The 25,524-nt window shown below is 44.5% G+C and overlaps 2 protein-coding genes across 7 annotated transcripts in view; one reads left to right on the forward strand and one right to left on the reverse strand.

The window, feature by feature from the left end:
- Positions 1 to 25,524, forward strand: part of MCPH1 (microcephalin 1) — a 249,437-nt gene that overhangs the window by 116,676 nt on the left and 107,237 nt on the right. For 3 of the 4 annotated variants that reach the window (XM_029933720.1, XM_029933729.1, XM_029933739.1), the window contains one exon: positions 1,988 to 2,065. In XM_029933720.1, coding sequence (XP_029789580.1) covers positions 1,988 to 2,065 — 78 coding nt within the window. Of the gene's footprint in view, positions 1 to 1,987; positions 2,068 to 25,524 lie in introns of those variants that run through there. The other variant, XR_003906461.1, reaches the window with a different exon arrangement.
- The window catches only part of ANGPT2 (angiopoietin 2), a 55,033-nt gene continuing 33,507 nt past the window's right edge, over positions 3,999 to 25,524 (reverse strand). The window contains exons 4-9 of one of the 3 annotated variants that reach the window (XM_029933767.1): positions 20,938 to 21,167; positions 19,466 to 19,593; positions 13,940 to 14,041; positions 13,224 to 13,390; positions 8,963 to 9,093; positions 3,999 to 5,276 (exon numbers count right to left, since the gene is read on the reverse strand). In XM_029933767.1, coding sequence (XP_029789627.1) covers positions 5,116 to 5,276; positions 8,963 to 9,093; positions 13,224 to 13,390; positions 13,940 to 14,041; positions 19,466 to 19,593; positions 20,938 to 21,167 — 919 coding nt within the window. In that variant the 3' untranslated portion in view covers positions 3,999 to 5,115. Of the gene's footprint in view, positions 5,277 to 8,831; positions 9,094 to 13,223; positions 13,391 to 13,939; positions 14,042 to 19,465; positions 19,597 to 20,937; positions 21,168 to 25,524 lie in introns of those variants that run through there. The other 2 variants (XM_029933758.1, XM_029933777.1) reach the window with 2 other exon arrangements.

Genomic DNA, 25,524 nt, shown 5'->3' on the forward strand with positions numbered 1-25,524 from the left:
GATACCATGCACTGACTGATAAAAGTAAACACTGTGTCAATTCAATGTTTTAGCCACCTCTGAAGAGCCAGGTAGAAACAGGATTTCAGTGTACCATTTTTCTTATCTCATTCCTTCTTTCAGTGATCTTCTGAAGACACACACACACACACACACACACACACACACACACACACACACATTTTATGTTGATTAGCCAACAAAAATGAGGGGAAAGCAGAGACTTAACTGACCAAATGCTGGCGTACACACAGATGGTGGAGCAGAGTCTCTGAGAACACGGCCGTCACTCGCTTTCTCTAATGAGCCATGTTTCCCCGTATTACACTCCATTCCCATCCTGTTTTCTGGGGCCCGACCCCCTCAGAGCTCTTTCTCTTGCCTCTTCTGGATTGTCTCCGATTCTCCCAGCCAGCAGTCCTTCCGCCATCTGCAAATGCCCCTGTGCACCAGGGATGGAAGCAGGGTCTGTGATTAGACCTTACTGTAGGAGTCTAACCAACTGTTTTCTTACCACTTCTTCCACAGCACCCTTGAGCCAAAAAACGGACCGGCTTTAATCCTGCCTTGGCGCAGGGTGTTCTCTCCATGCTGGAATGTCCTCTCCCCGTCCCACTGTGTCTCCCTTTGCCAGATAAAGACCCCGCTCAGAGTGTCACCTCGTCTGTGGATTGTGGATCCTTCCTTCATTCTCCTAGACTGAGTCAGCTTGCCTCCTTCCATAGATTCCCACAGAACTGTTCTGAGAAACCACAATCTGTGGTTTGCCTTCATGCCTCCTGGCGGGGAGGGAGCCCTCTGGGACAGGGTTTGTGTTTTCAGGACCCAGCGTGGGCTCTCGCTCACGGGAGCCTCTCAGTCCGTGGTTCACAGATGACCAGATAGCGAGCTGAGGCACGCAGTGGTTGAGTCAATAAATGCAGCTGTTTAAAGTAAGGTCCACGCCAGTGCTAAGAATTATTTAGATTCTGTATCTTGTCATTATCTTTATTCCACTAGCACATTCACTTTTCCTTGGAAATGAAATTCTGCTGACTCACATTGGATAACTACTAGCTTTCTTCTACCAAGAGGAAATATTTAAGACCAATATCCCATAGATGGGTCTGAACCTAGGAAGACCCCCTTCTCGCCCTCAGTAATTTGGCAAAAAGAACTTAAGCTTTATGTAGCAACTCTAGAAAAAGTGGATTCACTGAATTAAGAAATAAAAATTGCAGATAAAAAATAAACGTGGCGTATATAATTCTGTTTGATTATTTTTGTTATAAAATTCTGTTGGTTCATAGAAATAGGAACATATTTTCAGGGAATTGGGTCATCAAGTAGAGATGACTATAGAATCTTGAACATTGTTGAATTAGAAACAAAAACATTATTTTGATCATTTAAAATATGTGGGTTCAAATAACAATAATAAATATTAATAATAATGAAAACTTGTTTATGAGACATTTTATCCTTCCAAAGTCTGGGAAGGATTTTCAAATGTTCTAGGAGAACTTTTGAAAATATTAGTCCATGTTGAAACCAAGTCACATGCCAAGAGGGGTTGCTTTTTGAATTTAAGCTGATGACCTATCTTTTCCTAATAAATGTGTTTTTTTTTAACTAATAAAATCCTGGAATATTTACTGAGGATTGCCTATAATGACTCCTTAAATTGGAAACTTGGAATTCCTAAAAAAGTAATTCATATGTTTGTTATTGGGGTAATGTTTAGTATTTGGCCTCACTAGGATAATAACCCAGATTTCTAATCATTGTGAGACTTCTTTCTTAAATGAGCATTTATTATTCATAAGATTGATGCAACACGATTCTGATGACACTTTGGTGTTTAAGACACATCTGGTTCAGATCTACGGAGCACACAGTCACTGCTGGGCTTTTTGTTTTGTTTCGGCTACATCTTCAAAGTGGTTTATTGTCCCCCGAGAGCCTAATGAATCTATAATAAATGTTCTGCTTATTGTGTCACTTGTAGGTACTGTGGTCTTTGGAACTGGGTCATTGGATTTCCGAAGAGCCATTTGAACTTTCTAACTACTTCCCTGCAGCTCCTGTAAGTCAGATGTTATTTTATTATGGTAAATACAATTTGGTATTTTCAGGGAATTATTATTTGCATAAATACAGACTCAAATGTTTATTAAATCAAGCTCAATTATGCTCAAATCAAAAACACATTTTAATAGAACTTAACACTTTTTTAATCTATTTGTGAGAACAAATGTGGGAATGTGAGAACATTCTGCAAAAAATTGTGAGGAATGAAATCTCAAAGAATTTTAATTATAAAAGTCCTCAGAATTGAGAAAAACAGAAATGAAAAAGGACTAGGTTCTTGAGAAAGTGGTATGATTTATTGTTTACTGTTTTAAAAAGTAAGGCTGCTTGTTACTGCTCCTAGGGATAGAACTGATAGGTATAAAAGTCGTGGCCCGCTAGCAACATACTACAGTCCTTACGTTCTGATGCTTTTCCTAAACGCAACTTCAACTTCACTGAATTTTAAATTTTATATATTTCAAAGGCTTAATGGAGGTTCTAATTTTTTAAAAGATTAAGTGATAATTAAGTAGGAAAGTTCACTTTTAAATGGAAGCAGGATCGCATAGATGTTGACTCTCATTTGCAGAGAAGTTAACTGGCTTGTGACAGAGTTTAATCTTTTGGAAGATTAATACCTGAAAGATGAATGGCGATTTTACTCTGTGCCTGGGGCTCGTGTTGTTCGCTGTTTGAATACGCCTAGGACTCTCATGTAACAAGAGGTTGGACTCTGCCTTCTCATCCCTGTAGTTTTCTGGGTTGTTGGGTTGCTTTTGTTTTCAGGACTATTTTGATTTCTCTCAATGTTATAAATATTTTCTTAAGGAGACAAAAATTCCTCTCAGCAAGACTCTGTTTGAAATCCCGTGTAAGCAATTGAAGTGAAAAGACACAAATCCCCCCTATTCCTTGTCAAAGGAGAGTATATGTAACTCTGAATAACACAGTGAGCTTGTCTTTGAAATGCATTTTACCTGCCTTGCATGGGCCCATGATATGACTTAAGTACGTGGTTGCCAGTTTTTCCGGTAATATCATTCCTCACCTCAGTGTCTGTTGTGCGTCCTCGAGATACCACAGAAACTTAGGTTTCTTCTGAAGTGAAGCTATCATCCTATTAACAGGTGTTTTTTTGACTTGGTACAAAGCTGTGATACCTCTGTTGAATGTTTAAAGCCTACTTAAGTAAGAAACTCTTCAAAGGTGGGGAGGCTCTTCACTCAGGGTATTTGTTGGTAAAGCCCAGTGAAATAGTGGCATAGTTTCTGAGTCCATAAATTGACTCAAAATATGTAGCAAACATAAGTCTTTTAAAACAAAGTTGGGGGGCGCCTGGGTGGCTCAGTTGGTTAAGCCCCCGGCTTCGGCTCAGGTCAGATCTCACGTTCGTGGGTTCGAGCCCTGCGTTGGGCTCTGTGCTGACAGCCAGCTCAGAGCCTGGAGCCTGCTTTCTGTTCTGTGTCTCCTTCTCTCTCTGCCCCTCCCCCTCTCATGCTCTGTCTTTCTCTATATCAAAAATAAAAACATTAAAAAAAATTAAAAAAAATAAAATAGGGCGAGGGGCATATAGGGTAAAATAAATTACATAAGGAAAACGGAATAAAGGAAACAGAGTGGTAGAACAGTATAAGGTGAAGAAAGACGTGAGGTAAGTGCTGGTGTCATATTTGCCTCTACACTTCCTTGCAGCCGCCGACTCTGAGGCATATATGTGAGAAATGGCTTCCAAGTTATGAAGCATTCCACGATGTACATTAGTGTTAATTGTACTATGAAGACTTCAGACGGAGTTAAAACTCTAGGGATTTCAAGTTTTGCAGCCCTTAAATCCGTGCTCTCAAAATTTTTTGTGAAGATCTGAATATACTATAAATGTCAGATTTTGGTGTTGCACTCCAAAACGGTTATTTTTTTTAAGTTTGATGGTGGACATTTAAAAAATGTTACTAATGGAAATTATTTTTATTAATAAAATATTACTAATGCAGAATAACTTTAGGGATGAAACTAGCTTGAGAAGTGTAGCTTCATAAGTGCTTTAAATAGAAAGGTTTCATCAACCACAAGCTAAATTGTAGCCTACTTCTCTAAAACATATCTGACTAACAGACCTCTGCAATAGAATAGTGAGGAAAATACAGTAAAATCTGTTTGTCAGGGAATTAAATGTATAATCTTCTTCACCATTAAAACAATCAAATTTTTCTTCGTGAGGCACAATCAGTTGTGTCAGAATCAAATTACAAAGTTGTAAATATTATCATAAAGGTTCATTGTCGTTATCTAATAAGTTATATTTAATTACTAAAAATACCTTCATATTTAACAGCCAGACAGAAAAAAAATAGTACAATCTTCATATAAACTGAAAGAACAAACATTCCTATTAATTTCAGAGACCCAGGAGGTTTTCACCTTTTAAACTTGAAATATATATCCAAACATTAACTTAAAACTCTGCTGTCCCCACATATGTAAATATGCTGTTTTCAAAATGGGAGTTTAAAGCAAAAACGCGTTAGCTATGTTTCTCCGTGTCCAAATATTAAGCTGCAAATAAGCACTTCCCAGAAAGTCCCTGAATATATAATATATTTTAATGGCTTAGAGACGTTTTTTTCTTTCTTTTAATTATGGTAGTGATGCTGAACTCGGGACATATGGATATTTATACAGTCTATAAACAGTACATAGAAGGACGCAGTTCCAAGGTTATCTCTACTGCGTGGTGTGAGAGTTCTGTTTTCCAGTTATTTACGGATGAACTCGACACAGCATTCTTGGTTGTGACCACAGCGTCTGCGAAGCGTCAGTCTGAAACTCGCAGGCGTCACCCTCTCTTCCCGTGGGCGTCCCGCCGGGTCACAACACCCAGGGTTGTGCTTTGGTTCACGAGCGATGCGGGTGTAAGCAGGGAGGTGCGAGGGGCTCCCGGCTGGCGCGTGCGCACCCCCGAGCACCGAGAGTGGGCCGTCCGTCTTGGGGTGGAAGAGGGGACGGCCTGCAGCCCCGGGTCCCCGAACAGCGCACAGCCTGCACTCCGCAGGTGCATGCAGGCCTCTAGAAGTCCGCGGGCCGGATCATCATGGTGGTGGCCTTGAGCGAGTAGCCGGAGCCCTTCCAGTAGTACCACTTAATGCCGCTGAACTTATTTGTGTTCTGCCTCTGTGGGTAGTACATTCCGTTCAGGTTGGAGGGGCCGCAGGCATCGAACCACCAGCCTGTGGAAGTAAAGGCGCACAAGGAATTAGGAATTCGGTAACCCTGAGTGTATCTCACCACCAGAAACAGCCCACGAGGGCGCCAGTCACGCTCCGCGCATTTGCAGTAACACACGCACATGTTCTTGAGCGTAGAATGTGCCGCCCTGACAGGTGCGGGGTGTGACACTCCAGCTTCACCTGGTGAAATTCTCCTTCCATGTGGCCGGTGTTTTCACAGGCTGTCTTCCTCCTTTGTCCTTGTGCTGTGCTGAAAAGCCAGTCACCCAGGGACATGAACGGCACTTGGTCCCCAGTCCTGACTGGGTGAGCCCCACAGTACGATGGAAAGTAAGGATACGTCAGGAAACTGAAGAATTGTCGGCTGACTCTATTGGATGACTTTCTGGTTCCAGGAATCAGTGGGCCAGGCTGATTCAGCCTCCCCTCCCCCACTGTGCTTTTTTGTTGTTTTAATAACTTCAAATTTTACATACTCAAGTGAGCTAGATAAAAAGGAAATTGTTAAGCCTCACAGACAAAGAGGAAATATAAACCTACCCCCCCCCCCCACCCGTCTGGCACAGCACCTGGGGCATGGCTGCCCTCTGGTTTGGTTTTGTTTTTTAATTTAAAGGAACATTTTTTAAAAATTATGTTTACTTATTTTAAGAGAGACAGAGACAGCTCGAGTGGGGGAGGTACAGAGAGAGAGTGAGAGAAATCCCCAACAAACTCCACACTGTCAGTGCAGAGCCCCCCGTGGGGCTGGGACTCAGAACTGCGAGGCCATAACCTGCCCCGACACCAAGAGTCAGGCGGCTAGCTGAGCCCCCCAGACGCCCTCCCTGGGGGGTCGAGTCAGGCGGCTAGCTGAGCCCCCCAGACGCCCTCCCTGGGGGGTCGAACGCTGTTACCTATTAACAGGAGGGTGCCAGAGCCCGGCTTTTAAGGAGAAGGAGTAACTTAGATCTATATGCATTAATCTAAATCAATCCTAGACACACTGTGTGGAAGTAACACATACAGTATGATGCCATTTATGTTAGAGTTTAGAATGCAGGAAAAACAGCTGTGATTAACATCTGCGTACCTAGCAAACTAAGTAAACAATGGGAATGAACCTGAGTTCATCGATGACCCTGGGGGCAGGTACCTATTGCACAGCTTTAGTTGTATCTGTGAAGCTCTATTTCTTTAAGTAAAAAATATTTTGATGTAATGATTCTCTTACTGTATTTACACATCAGGCTGTGATGATCGGTTATTTCATCCAGTTGCCTAAACTCTTTCCTGACGGTGACGGCTCTTGAGTCGAGCTGAGTCAGATTAATGTCGATTTGATAAGACATTTGTGAGTGTTTTTCAGAATCGTTCACAAATATTCAGGAATGTTGCAGATTTATAGATCTGTCTGTTCTAGAGCCTTCTGGCTGACTTAACTGTAGAATTTGCTGTCCCTGCAAAAATCTCACTGCGTGTTAGGCGGGTTTACCGAGGGCCCAGACTGGGAGTTGGAACCGGACCTCCTAGCGAGTCGGGACCACTCCACTTTCTCTCGTGGGCTGTGTTCTTCTCCCCGGCCCCTTTCCCACTTCCACCCTCAGCCCTAAATCTTGATCTGAATAAATATATTGTTTCCTGGGTTATTAATGCACTTCTCCTCTCTAAGGGAGCTCGTGGCATACAGGTGGTCTGAAAGCTGCCTCCCTCCTGAGTGGACAGCCGGCTCAGTGTGGGAATGACAGGGGGGAAGCAAGGGTGCGGTAGAGTTGGCCCCCTGAGCCCACCCCTCCCCTGCTTCTCCTTGGCTTCCAAAAGGAGGATGACGGTAGCCTGAGGGAGACAGGCAGCTTTACAGCGAGTCCGACGGCGGCTAAGAGGGAAGACCCGCACCGCCAGTATGTATATGTGTGTACATATTCTCTAAAAGACCGAATCCTTTAATGGGTCCTAATTCTTCCAGTAGTTTTTAAAAGATATGTAAGTTTACTGAGTTTTAAATTACTTTCATAAATAAATCCTTTCTTTTGACTGTAAATGATTCTTAGCTGAAGTGCGAACACAGGATACGCTTAGATCTTGTTTACGTAATGCCTTATATTTCTGAAATCCACTGGCCACCGCACTTACCTCTGTCTTTCCTGGGTGAGTAATAAATGGATTTTTTGGCAAAATAACCTTTGGTTTCTACACATTAAACCCTGCCAACTTCCCGTTGTCCTTCACATTCACTTTGTACTGTTGGCAGAATTTTTGTTGCTGGTTTAAATCTTTAAATGTATTTTCGAGGCGCCGGGGTGGCTCAGTCGGTTAAGCATCCAACTTCGGCTCACGTCATGATCTCACAGTTTGTGGGTTCAAGCCCCATGTCAGGTTCTGTCCTGACAGCTTGGGGTCCTGGATCCTGCTTCAGATTCTTCTGTCTGTCTGTCTGTCTGTCTGTCTCTCTCTCTCTCTCTCTTGTTCTCGCTCTCTGCCCCTCCCCCACTCGTGTGCTTGCGCTCTCTCCTCTCTCTCTCTCAGAAATAAATAAACAAAAAATTTAAATCTCTCAGTATATTTAAGAACTAACATGTCAAGCTTTCTTCTTGCCTCAGTCATAATCAAGTGGTTCCGGTCATTCAATTTTTAAACTTTTAGAAATCGGGAGAGTACGTTTTCTAGCAGTTGGTTTTTTGTCATTGAACTTTTAAGTGTTTCTGACTACTCATCTGGGTGTACTTTCCATTAAAAATTTTTTTTAATTTATTTATTTTGAGAGAGAGAAAGAGAGGCAGCAGGGGGAGGGGCAGAGAGCGAGGTAGAAAAGAAAAAGAATCTCAAGCAGGCTCAGCACTGTCAACAGAGATAGAGAGCTGTGCCTGGGGCTCGAACCCATGAAATTTCCTTTAAAGCAGTCTGAAACGAAAGGTAGAGAGCAAGAAGAACATGAGAATAGACACAGTAATCTAAAGTGGACAGTTACTCATTTTAATTTGATGCACAAACAAAAAAGGCTAGTCTTTGTTGTATATTAATAAAATCTTTTTTTTAAAAAAGATAACTGAAAATTCCAAGTCTGAGCAATGAATTATTAATCGGAGACGTTTCTATGTTAATGAATCTTTGTCATTGTTTTGCTTGCTGTTTTGAATTTTTAACCTTCTTAAATATTTATTTATTTTTGAGAGAAAGAGTGAGCAGGGGAGGAGGTGCAGAGAGAGGGAGGAAAGAGAGAGAATCCCAAGCGGGTCCCGCCCTGTCAGCACAAGAGTCTGATGTGGGGCTTGAACTCGTGAACCGTGGGATCATCACCTGAGCCGAAACCAGCAGCCGAACCCTTTGCTGCCTGAGCCGCCCCAAATTTCTACCCTTTTCAGTGAAGCAATGTGAAATCGAACCATTGCTCTGACATCTGCTACTCAATGAGCACAAACTCAAGGGACCTTGCTGAGTATCAGATGTCCCCTCGGTGCCAGAGTGAGGTCCCGAAGAGACACGCAGTTGAGCTGGCCTGCTGACCGTTCTCGCGCACCATCACATTCGTGCTTAAGACTCAACAGTTGCAAAATGGAAAACAAATCTCCCCACATCTAGCAAGTTAAGTCTGTTTATGAAATGTGGCCATGTCACCCGTCACAGGTTGAAGTCCAAATAGCCAGCCTCCCACTCTTACGAAATGCTTCCTTGCCAAAACAAATAGGAAGAGAGAAAAGCCATCCCACCTCCTGTGAGCATTTGTGAACATTTGCAAATACATTTGTCATTGTCTGCGTCCTTTGTGCTAAAATCGGTTCCTGGTTGACTGATGCTGCTTATTTTGCCGGCTGTCCCCGTAAGTCCTTGAAGGTGAATCCTGCAAGCATGCGAGGGGTGGGGGAGAAAAGAAAATAACATTAGTTGGCTTGGGCTGTTGATTTACCGTAGTGGAAAATTTTTTAAAATGAAGAATTCCATTCTGGAGAAATGCGTTCTGTACTGGCTAGTGTGCTAATGCGTACTCTGGACCAAATATTTTTGCACTGGTATAATAAACAGGAACCAACTTATCATCAGACCCGTAGGCACTGAGGAATGTTTTCATGAAACTTTCCGCTAATATCACTTGCACAAGCATCAACAGGGGCTTCGGGGCCCTTTCATTTATTTTCCTGCTGCTTTCAGATAAACAGAAGAGGGGGAACTACAACGTGAAAGGGTCCTCTTTCCAAGTCTCCGTCTCACCGTCCATGAGAGCCCGAGATGAAAAGACACCTCAAGCATCGTTATTTTCAGTGTGGTGGTGGGAATGGGGGGAGTGGGGCAGTGGGCAAGGAAGGAGCACTGAATTTGGAGTAGAAATCTACAGCGCTGTGTAGAAAATATCCTTATGGCTGCTTCGCCTCATTTCCATATGTTATTGGAGTAAACCTGCCAGCCACTGAGAAAGGAATAAACATAACATTAAGTTAGACTCTGGAAAACAGCCCACGCTTGTAGAAGACTGCCACAGTCTGGCGTCAGTGATCTGTGTGCCAAGGAGGAGGTGGAAGGGAAAGAGGAAGTGTGTGAACGCTGCTTCCAGAAAGCCCGTCGGCAGGTGGGCACAGGACAGCTCAGAGCAGGGTTTCACGTGCCGCCGTGTGGCTGTGGGAATGTGACGTCCTGGACGTGAGTGGGGCTGTGGCGGGGCCTGGGGCACAGAGCCTTCGCCACGCGGGGAGGCTGTACAACAAAACCGTGCAGTGTCCTGGGGAGGACTGTACTTTAAGTTTGCAGAATGATGCTCATCTTGTGCTGACCACTACCTTGAAAGGAACGTAATTTCCAGGAATTCATGTTGGAACGGAGGGCAGAGAAGAAGGGAAGGCTCGCCAGGGGCTGTCGTAACCAGCCTGTGCCAGGCACTTTCACAGGTTTGTGCGTGGAATGCACGCACCAGCCCTGAGAGGCCGGTGGCCCCCTGCTTTTACATACAAAATTGTTGGAGCACCTCGGTGTTGGAGCACCTCGGTGAAGCGTCTGACTTCTGCTCAGGCCGTGATCTCGCCGTTTGTGACATGAAGCCCCACATCGGGCTCTCAGTTGTCAGCACAGAACCTGCTTTAGATCCTCTCTTTCCCCCCTCTCTCTCCCTGTTTCTCCCTCACTCCCTCTCCCTTTCTCTCAAAATAAACATTAAAAAATTTACATATAAAAGTGTTGAGCTAGGAACATATACATATAAAATTGTTCCAGAGATAGGAAAGTGGTGGAGCTAGAGTTTGCACCAGGTGTATCTGTTATGTTTCAGCCCTGATAGAACCTTACCAGGGATGTTAGTTTATTGAGGAATAGTTCTGAAAAGATGGGGGTATGGAGCACACCAAATGGAGTTCCACAAAGTATTGGTTCTAAGTCACTTCTGCGTTAATGACTTAGGTTTAAGATTATTTTTCATGTTGTAGCTCTAGAACCCCCATCCTAAGGCATTGGCTGAACTTCTGAATTTCCCTGTTACCCTCATGTTTCAGGATGACCCTGGCCCCTAACAAAGTGCTCATGGGTGTTGTGCTCATTTCTGGGACTTTGAAACACTTTAAATTCTTTCCAGGCCCTTCTCATTAATCATAGGTAGGGCCGAAATAAACCATCTTGCTTGCCCTTTCCCCTTTGCAGTCTCTTACCTCTTCTGAACAACATCAGTTCTTCTGGGACTCATGAAATTTCCCCAAAGGCGAGCAGAATCCACGAGAACACTTATTTTTTATGTCTTTGTGCGAAACGTTGCTATCATATTAGCTCCTTCTGTTGTATGCTCCCTTGCTTTATAGTTGTTTTCTTTTAAATTTGGTTATGAAGAATGACCACATTGTTAAAACTGCTTTAAATTGGTATCAGTTGGTTTTATAGAACAGTGGAGTCGGGGAGGGGGGTGGGGGGAGTGCCAGCCTTTAATAATGACATCTCAGTGTTGCCAGAATGTTTGTGGAAAGTGACTAGTCTTTAAGGTTTAATATACAAATAGTTTTTATCTTCAGTAACAAAAAATACTCTATTGAGGCATTTCGCCTTTCCTTATAACATTTATTTTCCAGACTGCCAGCTTTTGGGGAGAACTTCTTGAGGGCGCCTGCAGGGCTACGGACAGTGGTGTTCTGAGACCCTTGTGTTACTACTCAGGCCACGTCACAGTTCGCCTGTCACACTGACATGTTTTATAGGATAAAAATTGTTTCAGTGCAGCACCTGTCATGTACGGCCAAGGGAGTTAAACTGAGCTTTAAGTGAGTGTGTGCTCTTTTAAATGGCATATCCAAAAATTGATCGCATTTCTAAAGGAAATATCTGTTAAGAACCATCTCAGTTTAAAATATTTTTATAATGTCAGCATACAAGGGTAATGACCCATTTTGTAAAATCTCCTTATATAAACAGTCTAATCCTTAATTTTTGTGGTTCTTTCTTTTCTTTTCTCTTCTTTCTTTTTTTTCCCCCCCCTTAATTCCTCTGTTGTAGATTCCTAACTGTTGCCAGTTGAGAAAATATTTAGCTTGGAGGTAAAACAATGACCAACCACTCGTGTCTAAAAATTCATTGACGTTTTGATCTCTTTGGAGTCGACTTGGAGCTGCAGTGCGGCCCAAACACCTGTCTTTTCATCCACCTGAGTCCCTGCTCCTCCCAAAGAGCCCTGCTCCTTCTCTACTAAGACTGGAGGGGCCATGTTTCACAGACCTCTTAAGAGTCATGTCAGTGCTGGCCGTGCATCAGCTGTCTTCGGAGTTTCCAGAATCTTGATCCCCTGCTTATAAAGCAGCACATACTGGACATTATATGGTCGTCAGGTAGTTGCTCAGGGAAGCCGCTTAGCCTGGTTGTTTTCTTGTGCTGTCCACTGTGAGCCTGGCCTGGAAAGCCAGCTCCGGGACTTTGAAATGTGTTTATTTTCCAAGCTGTTCAGATCTTGGATTTTCTGTTGGGCAGAGGGTCTGAGTGGGCGTCAATGAGAGGTAGGTGGGACCATAGACCACAGGACGGCTGTTTTCCATTCTGTTCCCACCGAACTTTATTTCCGACCTGAGTGTATGTGTCTTCGTGACGCGTGTGCGTATGCCTTTCAGACCCCTTCAGGGCCGTGTCGGTGACTGGACAGGTCTCATGTGCCTTCTGAGACCAGTTCCCGCGGTGCCCCCGGCACAGGACCGCACTGCTCTCTGCCTGGCATCGCGTATGTGTTTCTAGGTACCTTTGTCCATGGGAGCGCATGCAGCCGTGTGCCTTCACATGCCCGCCGTGAGGCCGCCTGCCCGGTCTCAGGGCCTCCGCTGCTCTTCGCTTCCACTGTCTCGGCATTTGAGAGCCAGAAACTACATTCTGAGTCAAGGATGCCATGCTTTTCTTGGAACATTCAAGATTAATGCCGCCAAATGCGTGGGGCAAGGCAAACACGAAGGGAGCGCTGTGAATCAGCTGTTGTTTCCACAGCAGAGAGTCAAGGAGTTTCCACACTAAGCCTCCCACCTCCTTCTGCCACTTTTAAACTTGGTAACGCATCCTGACCTGGGGACGGAACGTAACGATCAAGGGGGTTCAAGCTTCAGAAAGATAGATGGAACTGTTGAAACCTTTTTGGAAGAAACAGTAAAGTCCTAGGTATACGTCTGTTCTGACCTTGGCCTGACATTTTATAAACAGACACAGCATTCCCACAGTCTACAAACGGTCGTTGAACAGTGTCCATCATCGGCCAGGCAGGCTTCACCTTGGCCTTGAGGACACACGGCAAACACAACAAACAGAAGGACATCCCCGTGAGGCTTCCCTCGTTCTGTTAAAACCAAAGTTAGAATTTTAAAACTAGAAACCGTTACGGAAAGGCAGCACCGAACTCTAAGAAACGAGATGGTTTTCCCTTTAAGGCGTCTCAGAGTACTTCAGGTCCTGCTTAACGCAGTCGGATTCTCCCTGTCTGGAATACTGGCATGGCAAATCTGTTACTGTCTCTCAGTCATGTGTGCAACTCACCTGTAATTGAATTCTTCACTTGAGAGAGAGAAGTGTTCATACAGTGAGTATGCCTCGTTCCCTTCCCAGTCCTGAAGGTGTATTTTAAGCACATAGGGCTGTTGATTGGTCACTTGGAAAACAAACTCGTTTCCCAGCCAGTGCTCACCAGAAGGGTTCCCGAATCCCTGCAATCCAAGTTGTAAAATTCAATCTCTTCAGTTATTTTAATTTGTATTTGAAATCAATAGCCTGTCAGTTTAACCGAGGGTCACTGTCAGATACCCAGCCTGTATTCTGAAAATCTGGGGGTCTTCCAGACAAGAAAGTAGATTTTTAAAAGGTCTGCTTTAAGAAACCAAGCTGCTACTGGAAGAAAATTAGTAGTAGAGTAATTAGAGCTACTTGGGGAGCTACCAGTAGAAACAGGAGCATAAACAGCTCAGCTTTTTGACGTGAAGGTCTATGAAACAGTCATCCTACCCAAAAACGCTGAGCCTGCCATTAAAAATAAGCCACGTACTTGCATGCCTTTGTTTTGCTCCCTAGCTTACACGGCACTGACAGGATCATTCGTTACTGGGGGGACTGAAGCACCAGCTAGAGGGAACCCGTTGATAACAAAAATTGTCAACGGTCATTGGTTAGTTTTGGATTTGTGGTGAAGGTCCTGCAGATCTTGAAAGTTAGTTTTCACAGAGAAAATAGTTTTCAGATGGCTTGAAGAGTATTCATACCACTTTGTACTCGTTCCAAGTCCTCTGGAAGTCAACACTGCCATCTTCACGCCGCTGAATGACGGTCCACCCACCTCCAGCCGTCTCCATGTCGCAGTAGGCCTGCCAAAGGGAAGAGCACAGTCATTGCGTGGGAAACACTGGTGACCCAGGTCCTCATCGGAACTCACAGAAACAGGACAGACAGAGACACCGATGACGTGACTTGTGCTGATAGGGTTCCCTGGGCTCAATCTTTGTGGTCTTCCAAGAAGCGGATCATTCTGAATACACTAAATGTTTGTTCAGTTTTGAGAGAGAGAGCACGTGCAAACAGGGAAGGGGCAGAGAGAGAAGGAGACTGAGGATCCGGAGTGGAGAGCCTGACGAAGGACTCGAACGCACAAACCACAGATCATGACCTCAGCCGCAGTCAGAAGCTTAACCGACTGAGCCCCCCAGGCTCCCCCTATGTACTATTCTTCTTGCATGATACTGCTCATTTATCAAGTTAAAATTTATTAGAAATGTTTGCTTGTCTTGTGGAACACTCACAGAAAACGATACTTGCGATCCAAGGTTTAATTGCACGTTAAAAACTGTGCGTTGAACTGTTGATGGCAGATAGATAGTAGTGTAACACGATTTCAGTGCTGATGACAATTTGACTTTCCTCTGTTCTACGCTAAAGACCCACCCCAGCAGCTGACCCAAAGATCGCTCTTTCTCAGAGATTTATTGTGAAGGGGCTCTTGGCATTTTGGCCCCAAACCTTATCTCCAACCTATAGAAATCTACTAACTGGTGTTTGCAGCCCCAGAAACCTTTAAGGTAGTTGTCAGTCCCTGTCAGCTTTGTAGAGAGTTATGTACAACGGGTGTTTTTACATTGTAGGCTTTCCAAGACCCCTGTTAAGTTACGTTGTGGGGCTAGAAGGCTTCTTCAACGTGGGATAGAAGTCAGTTCGTCCCCCAGTGTGAGAGATCTGAGGCTCCCGGGCCCCCAGCGTCGTGTATGGGACCTGAGAGTCACTGGGCAGCTCTGACCCACAGATCAGGACTTCAGGCTTCTTTGCACTTTGCTCACTGCCTGTGGTATTTCTCTTCCGAGCCTCTTTTTATTTTTGCTTTTAAACTGGCTTGGTGGGTTTAAACTTTGCTCAGAACACAGAATTCCTTCTTGGGCTAGGACCATGCATGCTCAGTTTCCACTCAGCTGGAGTTTTATTATGAAATTAAAAACCCCTGAAAATAAGATTACATAAATAGTTTTAAATAATGAAATTATAGTAGAAAGAAAAATTTTCCCAGAAGGTTAAGATAAATTTTCCTATGGCATACAAGATAGTAAATATGAAAGTCAGTGTTCAAAGTCAATGAGAAATAGTCTTCCCCTGTTGTTTTCCTTTGTCTTTTTGGGAAATAGTAGAGATAATTTTGGCAGAGTAGGTTTAAATGTAAACGACTCTGCGTTTGTGAGTTAAAATCCTAAAGAATGGGGGATAAGGAGAACCAAGAGCTCATATAGACGCCCTCTTTCAGTTTAAGTGTTTTGCCTGATGCCTAGTTCCTAACAATCTAGAGAGAGCTCCCAGGGACCTGGGGCCCGCAGACCTCTCACTGCTCTTCCCGTCCCCGCAGGGGGATGGCCCATATAGCTTTCCCTGATGATCCTATGTTTGGAAACATATGTTCCATTTTTTTAAATTACATTTACTAAGAAAAAAATGATTTGCCCATTTTTAATTAACCAGGTAGATAAAGCTGACCTGTTGAAGGTAACCCTTTATTCTCTCCCTGTATTGGTATATCATTGTCATTGTTAATTATCTTCTGACCATTGCTACATTCCACTCTGTTCCAAGTACTGCACTTGGTACTTGGCAAATATTATCTGCATTCCTAAAGCCACTTTGCTGTGATACTGTAATGCTGCAGTTTTGGAAGAAGAAAATAATTGATAAAGTTAGATTAACTTGACCAGACTCATTCAGCTATTAAGTGCAATAGAGGACTTGAATAGGGTCTCTCAAATTCCTCATTCAGTGCTGTTTTTTCTACCACACCATGTAGCCCAAACAGCAACTTGACTCTTCTGTTAAGAGGCCAGATGTCCCTCAACACAGCTCTACGTTGAAATCAGTTCATGAATACTAATGCCTTGTATTTGCCCATGGTCCACCAAGTGGTGCGTAGTACTCCGTTTTCTCAGCGTCGTCTAGAAAGAAGTCAGGGTAGTAAACTAGCTGACTAAGCTGTATTGGTTTGAGGAGACGTGTGTGTACAGAGAACTTACTTCCTCCGTATCCTAAATGGCACGCCCGTGGGTGGAAAGAGCGGATACGGTTTGGATCGAGCCTGTCCTTGTTCCAAGAATGTTTGATTCTTTGCTGTCAAAGTCACCATTATGAAGTCACTGATACTTAAAGTCAGAGAGGAGGTTGGTTTTTTGTATGAAAATCGTAGCCCAGGCCTCTGGCGATGGGTGGGGCCACACTAGTCTCTAGCTCCACCCGGGACCATGATGGGCCGGTGAGAACGCATCCCTGACACGGCCTTCTCCGAACAGGGAGCTCATGGAGGCTGAAGTGTTACGGCCACTCGAGTTGTGAAACTTTGAGAGGAAGGTCGCGTTCGAAGAGGGTTTGTGCCACAGCCCGAGGGCCCGGCGCGGACAGGATGGGGTCCATTATCTCCGGGTCGGGGAAGCAGAAGTCCTCAGAGAACGCCCAGGACCTTCCGCTGCAGCCGCAGCCGGCCTGAGGGCAGCTAGAACTTCTGGTCCGCCCTCTACTGCATGGTTCAGGGGTCTGACATCTTGCTTTAAAGTCTTTCAACCAATAACGCTTGGTTTAAATGGCACGCTCCGGCTCTGAGGCCATGGGAAATGACTGGTAAAACCGCAAACACACAGATCAGCGCTAGGGAACAGGTGCCCTGTGAAACTTAGGGAAGGCAGTTATTGGGTCTCTGACCAGCAAAAGCATATTCAATTCCCTCTGGTACAGTTTTTATAGTTTGCAGAAACCTAATGGATTTTTCAAAAATAAAGCTGAAATATTTGGGCCCTTTTGGAAAAGGTCAGCCCAGAGATCTGCTGAACATTCTTTTCCTGAATTAGAAGAAACAGGGCAAAAACGACTACCCTGTCATGCCAAGGAGTTGTCTCGGAGTCTTTGGGGGCAGTCTAAAGGGCGAACAATTCCTGTTTATCGAGTTGACGGTTAAGTGCCAAGTCCTGTCCTCGGTGCCGGATCTCCACTGTCCCCTCAGACCACTCTAGGAGACTGGGGTCACTTCGTGACGTTACAGATTGGGAACCTGAGACCTCACACAGGGTAAATGACTGGCTCAGAGGCACAGATTGGCAGAGCCAGAATTTAAACTCCAGTCTCTCAGATTCTCTCTCCCTGAATCAAGCTGTGAATTATGGAGGCTTAAGTCTGGAAGGGAATCTAGAAGTAACTTAACGTGGAGCATTTCTTTTACAGACATGGCAAGCTGAGGTTTTGTAAGATTGTTGTTCCCTGCTGTGTAAATGAGTAATTTTTACCGTAGATGTTTGAAAGAAATACGAATCCTCATGTTTCCAGCCATGACCTGAGCCTCATGCCGCCCCCACAGCACTGTATGTCCTCCTCTTGCCGTGGAGGCCCCAGTTAGGACGTGGGGCCGACTGAGTGCCGTGGGGCGGGAGGGAAGGGGCTCCGCCTCAGGAAGACCTTCCCAGAGCAGCAGGTTGGGGCCGCGTCGTGGGTGACCGCCCCCTTGATTTGCCAAGCACCCACCTTGCTCTGATATCCTCAGTGCCCCTCCCACTGCCACTCCTGTCCTGTTCCCTCTAGGCCAGGAGGAGACCAGCATCTGGTGACAGTGGTTCCCAAAACCTGCTGCGAAGACCGCCTTGCCGAGGGCACGGAGAGCCGGCGCTCGGGGTCTGAGCACAGATCCTCTGAGCGGATGTTTGTTTTGTTTTCTCACTGTTAATGCGCTGCTTTGAGGACACAGGGGACACTCACTGGTTTCCAAGGTTGATTTAAAGCAGCATGAATGAATTAGAAAGATTTTCTTTGCAAAGCATTATCTTGAATCATGCAATATTTATCTTCTAAATAAATAATCAAAGTGTATGTTACTATTTCAGATTCTCTGTGTGTAAACCCTTAATGCTTACATTTTGGAAGTGTTTTTCTTTATCAGCATTTTAAATACCGAGGACAATACTGAGTTCAAAGAGGTAATACCTCCAGGAGCCTCTGAAGTTTCCATCGGGATGCACTACGGTGGCCTTCTCCAGAACGTTACTTTGGTTCAGCGTGGAGCTGTTCCGGTTAGAGCCAAGCGTGTGTGTAGTCACTTAACACACACAGTCGTCCCCTCATTACCGAAGACCTCACACTGATCTCCTGTGAGGTGGTTTTCACCTGTCAAAGCTCCAGGCACACTGAAATACTCCTGGGGGTGGGACTTTGGTTTTCCCTCACCTGTAGCTCAGTGGCTGCAGTAGCAGAGCACCCTTGGGAGTCACGCCCACTGAGTAATCCAGAATAACTGAGAGTAAGTGAGGTAAGCTATATCCTAACTTCTGGTGAAACATGCTAGTTGTTGGTTCACTTTCCCCAAAGTAATTGAGCTTATGCCTCTCTCTTTGGCCATTCGACGTTGGATGAGGTGAGGGCAGCCTCCCCCGGCCATCCACACGGTGTGGCCCGCAGACCCCTGGGGGTCCCCGAGGCCCCTGCAGCGAGTCCGCAGGCCGAACTGTTCCTATAACGACACTGAGGTGTTGTTTGGCCTTTACCAGAGTGACAGTGTTGCGCCGACGGCACAGAATCCCCCGGGAGGCGAGGAATCTGCTAGCGCCCTGGGAGGAATCGAGGGAATAGACGGCGCTGTATTTGAGTCTCTGTGTCCTTCAGCCGCGCACTCGCAGTTGGGAAGAAACTAAGCAGTGTCACCTCAGGACGTCTTTGACAAAGCAGTCACAGCTGTCCCTTTTATCTAGGCCTCTGCGGCGGCGTCCACACCGCCTTCATGCTGCAGGCTGGCCCGCGAGACGGCCGCCAGTCCCTCCTGCAAACCCAGGTCCCACGCCTGCGTCAGAGCAGAGCCGGGCGGCTCTTTAGCTGTGACGTCAGGGGGCCTTTTCTGGACGGACTACCACCGCTGCTTGAAATAACCAGTGAAAGACAGACTGTTCGGTTATTTGATCTCTAGTCTTTAGACGATCATTTCTTTAAAATGAATGAAACGAGTCTGACACTTAGGAAAACAACTCACAGGGCGATGATCAAGTTAAACACAGGGCTGCGCGAGATCTGCCTCCTACATGACGAGATAGAAGGTTCGGCATCACACGGCCAGCGCGCACTGTGGCCGCCCCTGGAGCCGCGGCGAGTGCCTGGTGTGGCGGACGCCCGGGGCGTTTGCGGCCTGGCTTTGCGTGCCGCGGGACGGGGCCTGGGCGTGTGAACTGGGTCCTGCGCTTCCTCGGCTTCTGGAAGAGCCTGTCTCCCGCCAGGGAGGTGAGACCGGGAGCCCACCGTACCTTGACCTCCTCCGTGGAGTTAGGGAACAGCAGCGCGTAGACGCCGCTCGCGCTCCGCCCGGACTTGAAGGCTTCCGCACAGTCTCTGAACACGACCGCTTCCTCCTTAGCGCCGAAGGAGTTCTTCGCTGCTTTAAAAAAATAAAAATAGGAAAGCATTTAAAGGGAGTTCATGAAAAGATAAAAGTCTGTTACTTTGAGGTGCACTCAGTGGTAAGTTTTATTACATCTCAGGTCTTATGATAAGTAAGAGGGACACACCAGCTCTTAACCTTTCCAAAAAGATTACTCCTTCAGTCTGCTCTGCGTTAATTCGCAAAGATTGTCACCAGTAACCCATGCTTGTGGTTTTTTAATCGTCAACTACATGTAATGCAAGTGCTTTGGACAACTACTTTAAGAGAACAACTACTTTAAGAAAAATCTTCCATTTCGACTAGAGTCACACAAAGTTTCTGCAAAAGAGTAAAAAAAGGGTGTACCTAAAAGCGGTGACGTCTCCCGTCCCCCTCTGCGGCATTATCCCGTTAACCATTATCCTATCCAGGCTACGGATATAGATTTTTCCTTCTTCTTTTTTTTTTTTTTAAGTCTGAGGCCACGTCTTGATATATTTCTTTAGACTATTGGGTAAAGGCATTTGGTATTCTTTGGATTTTTAGCCACTGTCCCACTGTGTTCAAGAGGAGCCTACCGTTAATGTAATTAATTAGTATAAATATGTATTCCCTTTTATCCTCTTCTTCCTTATTTTTATTCTATTTTCCCTTCCTAAACAGCACTTAAAAAATTTTTAATTCCAGTACAGTATGTACTGTTTTATAGTAGTTTCGGGTGTGCGTCACAGTGATTCAGCGGTTCTGTTCACGACTCAGAGCGTCATGAGGAGCGTGCTCCTCAGTCTCCACCGCCTGCTCTCCCCTTCCCCTCCCCACCTTCCCTCCGGTAACCCCTGGTTTGTTCTCTATAGCTAAGAGTCTGTGTTTTGGGGTTCTTTCTATCTCTCCCTCTCTCTTTTCTTTCTTCATTTGTTTCTTAAATTCCACATATGAGTGCGATCGTATGGTATTTGTCTTTCTCTGACTGACGTATTTCACTTAGCGTAACTCTCTCTAGGTCCACTCATGGTGTTGCAAATGGCAAGATTACATTCTTTTTTATGGCTGAGTACTATTTGTTTATATATATATTTCCCGCATAATTTGGCTTCTGTAGCTCATGCTGCGGTAAATACAGAGGTGCTAGTATCTTTTCAGATTAGTGCTTTCATATTCTCTGGGTAGTTACCCCAGAGTGGAATTATTTCCTCCTCCTTTTTCATTGGTTCTGTGTTAAGACCCTGTGAAGCTTTCATATGAAGCATGTAAAAGCAATGGTCCTTTTCTGAAAGCTGAGAATTTTTTAGGATTTTGAGTTTCACTTAACCAATGCAGTTAAAACTGAAGAAAAGATGATACGTAACGTTGACTTACCGTTTGATGATATCATAGTCAATAAATTATGAACTGTCTCCATCAGGTCATGTTGCTGCTTTTGGAGAACTGAGCTGTTCACCGTGGCGGTCACTAATTGTTTTTCTAGTTCTTCAATGATGGAATTTTGCTTGGATACTAATACTTGGAGCTGATCCTTCTCTTCTTTTATTGACTGTAGTTGAACTATGTGCTTGTCTTCCATGTCTAGTACTTTCTTTTCCAAGAAACTTGTAAAGGGAAATAATTGTTAGTTTAATGTAAAGTGTTTTCTGATTGCTTTATAAACATTGAGTCCGTTTTGTAAATTTTTTTTTAATATTTATTTTCAAGAGACAGAAACAGTGCAAGTGAGAGAGGGGTGGGGAAAGAGGGAGACACAGAATCTGAAGCAGGCTCCAGGCTCTGAGCTGTCAGCACAGAGCCTGATGCAGGGCTCGAACTCATGAACTGCAAGATCATGACCAGAACTGAAGTCAGACGCTTAACTGACTGAGCAACTGAGGCATCCCTCAGTTTTATAATTCGTAAACAATCTTTAATATTTATTGAATTTCCGCTTCTACAAGGCACTCTGTTAAGATGTTAAGGGCGTTGCCACAGCCCTGAAGAAGCTCTCAAACTTGCTGAGAACTCTAGATACGTAGACGTGGCATGGATACAAGGGAAAAATGCACTGGCAGAAACATAAGGTCCGTAATTACATGAAGTACCTTGGAGACCATGGTTTTGCTGAAGGGAATTGTGGGCACTGAGAAGGCAGCCTGGGTGTTGGGACCACACAGGGGCAAGTGGGAAGCTGAGTGGAAAGCCCAGGCTGAGAACGTCACTTCGACCCGTGACTCCCTGAGTCACCTGGGTCAGGCTGTCCCCTGTCTGCATCTCGGATGTATATCTATCTACATGAATGTCCGCTTGTAGGAATAAATTTCTGTCTAAAATGAAAGCAGTAGATTAGAAGACGACCTCTGAGGTCCCTCCTGGTTCAAATAATCTGTACGCCTACCATGTCTTTTTGTGAACAGTTAACATTTTCTGATTCTTTAACTCTGCAAGCAACATTACTCAGCCAAGAAACTGACTACCCATTAAAGGTCTTACCTATAAGCAGTAAGTATCAGTATAAATAATTATCATTGGAAATTCAATCCAGGCCTTAAATTTATCTCAGCCACATCATTGTAAATCGGTAGACGGCAGTGAGTGTTGTCAACACACCAAGTCAGAAAATCAGCAGCTCCAGCTATGCGCTGATTTGCACTTGATTTATACTTCATCAGTGTGCCCATACCTATTTTAAAACTGTTATTTCTCATTATTTTTCTTGGTATCAGATAACTTATTCTTTTAATTGTATATCACTTTATTAATTTAAAAACTAAGATGACTTACTCTAAGAAGAAGTTAACCTAAAAATAAATGCATAAAGGTACATGGGTGGCTCAGTCGGTGAAGGATCTAACTCTTGATTTCAGCTCAGGTCATGATATCACGGTTTGTGAGATGGAGCCCCGCGTCAGGCTTGGTGCTGACAGTACAGAGCCTGCTTGGGATCCTCCCTCTCTCTCCCTCTCTCTCTCTCTCTCTCTCTCTCTCTCTCTCTCTCTCTCTCTCTCCCTTCCCTTCCCTTCCCTTCCCTTTCCTTTCCCTTCCCTTCCCTTCCCCCACTTCCCCCACTCATGCGCTCTCTCTCTAAAATTAAATAAGTATTTAAAAAACAATAAGTGCATAGTTTTTCTGTTTTCTACATAAAATCATTTCTAGTACCATCATTATAGGCAATACACTTTGGAAGCACTCCTATGATGCTTGATCTAGGTAATTAACATAAGTGGGACATTGTTAAATTACTAATATATACTGCCTTCAAAGTGACATTGCTTGAAACTTGTTATCCAGCTGTCTTGTGTTGTCTTTAATACTCTGTGATGAGGCATAAAAGACAGGACAGTCCTCTGCTCTACAGTGTGAATGAGAACACTCCAAGATGGATATTTTTTTAGTTTCTTTCTCCCAAACCTATACCGTACAGCCCCAGAAGGTCATTACATTCTGATCTAAAATAGTTAATCTTCATGATTAACAGTATAAGCATGTATTGAAGTTTAGTCCAGCATCAGGTCACCCCAGACTACACCGGTGTTTGCAGGAAGGATCCTGTGATGAGCACAGCGGCACAGATTATCTCATTTAGAGCTACGAGGAGTCACAGAGCAACACTGCAAAATGCGGATTGGGACCCATTAATGGCTGTGAGATTCATTTAATGACATCAGCATTTTTTAAGTTCGAGTGAATTAATTAAATAGGATAAAATAGATGAGAGTAGAGGGCGCGGTCATAGCCAAGCCACTCCACCTGGCAGCAGATACGGAGCGGGGGCAGGAAGGAGGCGGAGCCGCGCGGGGGACGCCTGCGGGGTGTAACGTGCTGCTGCCTAGCCTGGTGTCTGATTTTCAGATACAGGGTAATCAGTTTGCTCATCACCATAAACGTGGGACTTGGGCCCTGCTTATCTTCCTATTAACACAACTCCCGGGCAGGGGAGGGTGTGAGGAGTACCCTGTGTGGGCAGAAATACCAAGGCTGAGTCCTGGTTCTTTTATGAGTTTTCTTGCCTCTCTTCAGAAGAGGGCAGTACCGATGGCAGTGCGTTTCGATCACAGCAACTACCCTAACAAAAATCACAGATGAGCTGGCACGGGTAGCGCCTAAATGAATTGTTTATTTTTAGAAGAAAAAAAGAATGATAAGGTGAAAAATACATAGTAATTTTCAACCTTCACTGAGAAATGGCATAGTGGCCCTTTTCAGAAAATCATTGATCCTGATCAGGACTCTGGATTCACTCGAAACTGTTCCATGAAGCAAACAGCTACACTTTGGGGGAAACACCGACAGTAATTTAAAGAAATTGTTTGGCACATGTGCAGAACGTTCACATGGATTTGTAACGATGTTCTTGCAAGCAAAATCCTAGGCTAGTCAAAACCTAAGGCGCCCGAAACACAGCGTGCCAAACTCACTGAGAGACGAAAAGCCATCTGCAGTGTCCTTATTTTTATTTATTTACCGTCATCAATGGAAACCTTATTATTGTCATTTCATATTTGTGGCAAAAGAGGCTGTGACTTCAGCTCCTGAAAAGAGGACTCTTCCTGCAGGTACAGCATTGTCACATGAGGTTTTTACTACAGGGCCTCTGAAAAAAGGTGCCCCCTCACGACCTGCCCATGGGCAGGCCACTCAGAACCGGTGCGCATGCCCGTCCCATGTGCGTGCGAGGGCCGTGGCCCGGGCTGGGGCGCGCCGCTGTTGGGCGCCATCGGCAGTGTTGTGTGTCGCCTACATTTGACACGGAGGTTTTACAGTTTAATGCCATATAAAACTAAACGCCAAGTGTTGGAAAAGTGTACTGTTTGTCCATGTAGATTCAACTGGGGGAAAATGTGAAAGATTTAAGTGGAAAAACAAGCTGAGGTGTCACAGACGCAAGAATAATCAGAAGGTACAGCGAGCTGCAGGACGGTTGGGACCACTATTTCATACACTGTAAAGCTTTGACACACAGAGCCATGTCCCCAAATCATGATGATCAAAGGATGTAGGGAAAGTTGTTGATTGTATGCCAAAGCAATTCCAGCTGACTGTGCGTAACGAGGCTTACTTGTAGTAAGTGAAAACATTAAGCAGCGTGTCTGAACTCAGGATAAGACTCCTACTTCTCGAGGCAAAGGCAGTATGATCTGGCAAATATTCACAAAGGTGATACTCAGGCGACAGAACTGACATACCTAACTATAGTCTTAGCCTTTCGGCACACTCAGCTAGAAGCGTAAGGAGACCGTGTTAGGTACCAGGGTGCGTTCAGCAAACCGGACACAATCTAGGTGTCTGGCAAGCAACCAACGTAATTGTTCAGCTCCCATATCTCCCTGTCACTACAGCTTCAGTAGATGAAAGAGAACGTTATTAAATAAGGCCAGTTTAAGAAAATGACATTAGATGATTGTATCTCAGTGATTGGTATCAAACTTTTAGTTTTTACTTTGCAGAAGAAAACAATTGAAACACTAAAGAAAAATATTTGAATTAAAAAAATCTATTTGCAAAAAAATTAAAAAAAACAAAAATTCTGTTTACTTTTCAAAATTCTAAATCATTGTGAGTTAAACTTGATACCCAAAGAATAGAAGGAATTATTTCAGCTGACTACTTGGTTAACAGGAAAGAATGAATATAAGACAATAAGTTTATCCTCATTTTTGGGTAAGAAAAAGGCATTATTTACTTGAAATTATTTAGTTCTGGAGCAGAGTGTATTTTTGTCCGGCCATTCTCCATGTCGTCTGCACAGCTTGGTTAGAAGCAATAGACAAGATCATCCTCATATGTTCCCGACTGCAGTGAACCTTTGAAAACAATCCCCACTGGTCACCCAAAGTTTGTTTTTGTGTTGGCTTTCTTGGGACTTTTCTGGATCTTGTTTAAATATCAACATAATGTTTATTAATAAGTTCCATTTTTACTTTATCATATGTTTTAATACTATTGCCAATGACGTTCCTAGCGGCAAAGGTAAAAAGC

Source organism: Suricata suricatta, chromosome 1, assembly GCF_006229205.1.
Source record: "Suricata suricatta isolate VVHF042 chromosome 1, meerkat_22Aug2017_6uvM2_HiC, whole genome shotgun sequence".
NCBI lineage: Eukaryota > Metazoa > Chordata > Mammalia > Carnivora > Herpestidae > Suricata > Suricata suricatta.